This window comes from Apaloderma vittatum, unplaced genomic scaffold (assembly GCF_000703405.1).
Source record: "Apaloderma vittatum isolate BGI_N311 unplaced genomic scaffold, ASM70340v1 scaffold20115, whole genome shotgun sequence".
NCBI classification, from domain to species: Eukaryota; Metazoa; Chordata; class Aves; order Trogoniformes; family Trogonidae; genus Apaloderma; species Apaloderma vittatum.
The window spans coordinates 47211-51627 of NW_009719077.1; the positions used below are offsets into that span (position 1 = coordinate 47211).

Genomic DNA, 4417 nt, shown 5'->3' on the forward strand with positions numbered 1-4417 from the left:
TATTCATAAACCACTCCATACTCCAGATGAACATTGTCAACAGTCAAACTCACATGATCTTTCTTCCCATCAATTATTGCCATAGTGTTAAATTTGTCAATTACCTCTAGAAAAAAGAAAATAACATCCATCAGTTGAGGAGGGTTGTCCATTAAGCAAACTAAAAAGGACTGAGGCAAATGGTCTAGAAAAAAACTATGCTCTGATTATTCTATTTTAAAATGTTCATTAAAAAACACAGCTACCAGCTCAACGATTTAAAAATCAGAACACCAGTAGGTTTACAGATGCTAAAATACTAGATTGCTAAAGAGGCATGAATAGACAAGTCACAGTAGTCTCTCTGCAAACAGTCATTGAAGGGGTCTAATTTATAAAATTCATTATAAATACCATTTATAATCCAGAGACATAAAAAAGCAACAAAAAAGGGAAAAAAAAAATGAGGACATCTCAAAAACCTCGAAGAAAATGACCAAATCATCAATATTCAGAAATAAAAGCACAATATCAGCATTTACCCAGAGAAGTTAAACACAGTTCACGTGTTAACTGTCTCTGTATTTGCAATGATGCATATGAATGCAGCTTTACATAAATGTTAATTGTCTGAAAATAATCTGAAGGATAGCTGATTTGTTATTTCTCATGCAGCAGTGACTAAGGCATCTAATGTAGCCTTAGATGATTACTAGTGGTGAAAATAAATCAGGTAATTCCTAGATTATGTATCCTATGAATCAAAATTGAACTGATCTTCCCTAAAGAGTTCACAGAACCTTTTTTCTCAAAATGGGAAATGTAATAGTTCTCAGGCAACAGCATAAAAAAGCAAATCCTTATGTAAAACATATCTTATGTTCTGCTTGTATTTTCCTCTCTGAAAACAAAACCACTGCCTGTATTTTCTTTGTTGCTACACCAATATTCTGAGCAACAATAAAATCAAAACAAGCATCACATACCTTCCACTTTGCAGTCAAAGGCATCTCCTCCATCATCTCCAGAGGGCTTGGTGCTTGTTTTCTGAAGATCTTCCTGTGCACTTTCAATGCTGTTATAAATCCACTGTATAGAATCTTGCTAAAAAACAACAACAAATAAAGACAGTTACGAAAATCTCGCAAGTGCAGTTTGTGGCAACTTACTTCACTGCTCTCAAACATGAAAGAATTTCTTTAATTCCCTGATTATTATCTGCTTTATTGCCTTTTGAGCTCCAAGTTATAAATAATATTTTGAAAATGACAAGAATTTTCATTTTGTCTAGATCTGAAGCATTTTGTTAACCTATTTTTTATGTCAGAGTATACTGTCATGAGGCAGTATGAAATCTGTGAGAGCATAACATCCATCAGTTTCACATCTCTGCCAAAAATAATTTCAGACATTTCAAATTAAACTGCAGATTGAACAATATTTGAGACAAGGAATCACGAAAAATTAAAGAGAATTAATTTTTGCCTTGCTAAATTGCTGTGTGTCCACAAATTTTCTGGCAAATATTATGAAATACCAGTTGAAGACATATTACGTCCAGTTAATGTCACCCACTTGTCACTAGCAAGAAGAACACACACTACAGCCTTCATTAGTTATACTAGCCTTTTCTACAGTTATTTTTACTAAATGCTCTTTATTTTCCCCCTACATTAGCAAAACCCTCAAAAATGACAGAATCCCAGGATCCCAAAAAACATCATCTTATGTGACCAAGTGATATAAGGGCACAGGAAAGGTGGCTTCCTCATACATCCTACGAAGCCTTTCATCTTGTTGTTCTCCCTCACTTACTCAGCCATATGCCCATCACATCCTCACGGAAACACCTATCAGGTATGGCATCTCCAGACTACTCTTCTCCTTACACTTTAAAAGAAGCTTGACAGTCACTTAAATCACTCCAATAGCTATAGCAGAATAAATGACACAATTATGACTAATCTGAATTAACAGACTTGAAAAATAAGTGTGGAAGCATTCAAATTTAAGCAAGTACCAAAAGTTTGAGCTAAAAGTTACAATTTTCACACAAAATGTCAAGTAGATTGGATTATGTTTTGCTAACATACAATATTCAGCTGCTATCTTTATCCCTTTAATCATAGATAACTGAATTTTTGTATGATTAAGGCACTATTTCTTCCCAGATTTCTCAGATTCATCTATGCCTTAACTTTTTCCTCAATGGCACAGAAATATTTTAATAAGGAAGCTTAACTTTCAGACCTCTCTGTTGATTGTTGGAAGATATGTGTGCAGAAGCTGATTGATAGAAACACTTCTGAAACCCACATTTCTTAGCAGGTACACCTGAAATTTTACTGCTTATTTATGGAGTTTACAGGTTTGCTTGGCGGCATTAAGACTGTCAACGCAATCTCTACTAGATCTACATTTTGTCGAAGGGCTCCTTCATTATCTGAGCTTAATATGACCTAAGAGGAGGACTAAGTTCTTAAATTGAAAGTCTGTCTTTTAAAAGTTACAACAAGATATAATGCAATATGATTTGAAGAAATGTTCTTCAAAAGCACGACAGAGGCACAAACTAAGCATAAATATCACATCATGATTAGTATCACTGCGAAGAAATTGTAGTTCCAAGAAGTAAAATCTGCTTTCAGTTTTCTTTATTTGGACAGGATTGAAGAATATAAAACACTGTCCAACAGAAGTTATAGTCATTCACGCTGCAGGAATCTGAATTGAAGCTTCACAGTCCAGGCAAGCAGGAGGACTCCTCACTCTGAGAAGTGGAATATACAGGAAACAGAAAGAGATCCCCTTTCAAGTATGCAATTGCCAAACACAGGAGACACTGCAATACTCATGTTAATTAAAAAAATAGGCTAATACACAGCACATACAAAATAGGATAAATCCATAGACATCTTCCAAATAATTAAAAACCTAAGTTTCTGAATAGAAAATGAAATTTTAGCTTTCTTGACACCAGTGGGAATAGTGCCATTTACTTCAGTCTAGACAGTTCTCCCATAGCATTTGATAGCACTACATTCTAAATGAAGGGGGTTTTGTCAGTCTGGAGTATTTTAGTTATTCATGATTTGCTGAATTATGACCAGCTACTTTTAAGATTGAAATAAATACTCTGTATAGGAAAAACAGTTATGTACTTCAACATATTATACAAGTAGATTAAAAATCTCCATTAATTTTGCATGCCAAGACATTGGTGCAAGACAATATGAATGATCCCTCTTTGCATGTCACACATCTCTACAGAAACTCTAGAGTTACATGCAGAGAGAATGCATCTGCTATAAGTAAGTTATTATTTCTTCGGGGGAATTTTGCTACTAGTGCATGAACCACCCTCTCTTTATTAGAGTACACCTTCCTTTATTGGATAAGTGAGCTTGATCTTGATACAGAATCACAGAACTGTTTAGGTTGGAAGAGACCCTTAAGATCACAAAATCCAACCGTGAACCTAACACTGCCAAGTCTACCACTAAATTATGTCCTTAAGCCCCATATCTACATGTCTCTTAAATACCTCCAGGGATGGCAACTCAACCACTTCCCTGGGCAGCCTGTTCCAACAACTGATAACCTTTTCAGTGAAGAAATTTTTCCTCATTTCCAATCTAAATCTCTCCTGACACAACCTGAGGCTGCTTCCTCTTGTCCCATCACTTGTTACTTTAGAGAAGAGACAAAATCCCACCTTTCAGGTGGTTGTAGAGAGCAATAAGGTCTCCCCTCAGCCCCCTTTTCTCCAGGTGAAACAACGCCAGTTCCCTCAGTCCCTCCTCATAAGAACTCTTCTCCAAACCCTACAATAGCTTCATTGCCCTTCTTTGGACATGCTCCAGCACCTCAATGTCTTTCCTGTACTGCAGCACCCAGAACTGCACACAGTACTCCAGCTGTGGCCTCTCCAGTGTCGAGTACAGGGGCACAATCATGTCCCTGGTCCTACTGGTCCCACCCTTTCTGATAGAGGCCATGATGCTGTTGGCCTTGAGGGCCACATGGGCACACTGCTGGCTCATGTTCACCTGGCTGTAAACTAGCACCCCCAGGGTAGTCCTTGTCCATCCAGCAGCTCTCCAGCCACTATTCCCGAAGACTGTAGCACTACTATTCCCGAAGCCTGTAGCACTGCCAGCAGTTGTTGTGGCGGAAGTGCAGGACTTGACCTTATTGAACTTCATACAATTGCCCTCAGACCATCGGTCCAGACAGTCCTTGATCCCTCTGTAGACACTTCCTACCTTCAAGCAGATCAACACTCCTGCCCAACCTGGCATTGCCTTCAAACCTTCTGAGGGTGCACTTAATCCTGTCATCCAGATCACTGGTAACGATGATAAACAGAACTGGCCCTAATACTGAGTCCTGGGGATCATCACTTGTGACCAGCTGCCAGCTCGATTTAACTCCATTC

At 37.9% G+C, this 4417-nt stretch overlaps 1 protein-coding gene across 1 annotated transcript in view; it reads right to left on the reverse strand.

Moving 5' to 3' along the window:
* LOC104274779 (phosphatidylinositol 3,4,5-trisphosphate-dependent Rac exchanger 2 protein-like) overlaps positions 1-4280 on the reverse strand; it is a gene marked incomplete at its 3' end in the record, with an annotated part of 42503 nt that extends 38223 nt beyond the window's left edge. Inside the window, exons 1-3 of the mRNA XM_009870509.1 lie at positions 3873-4280; positions 966-1083; positions 1-106 (exon numbers count right to left, since the gene is read on the reverse strand). The exon at positions 1-106 is cut by the window's left edge and continues 100 nt beyond it. Coding sequence (XP_009868811.1) covers positions 1-106; positions 966-1083; positions 3873-4280 — 632 coding nt within the window. The remainder of the gene's footprint in view (positions 107-965; positions 1084-3872) is intronic.
* Between the last annotated feature and the right edge of the window lie 137 nt (positions 4281-4417).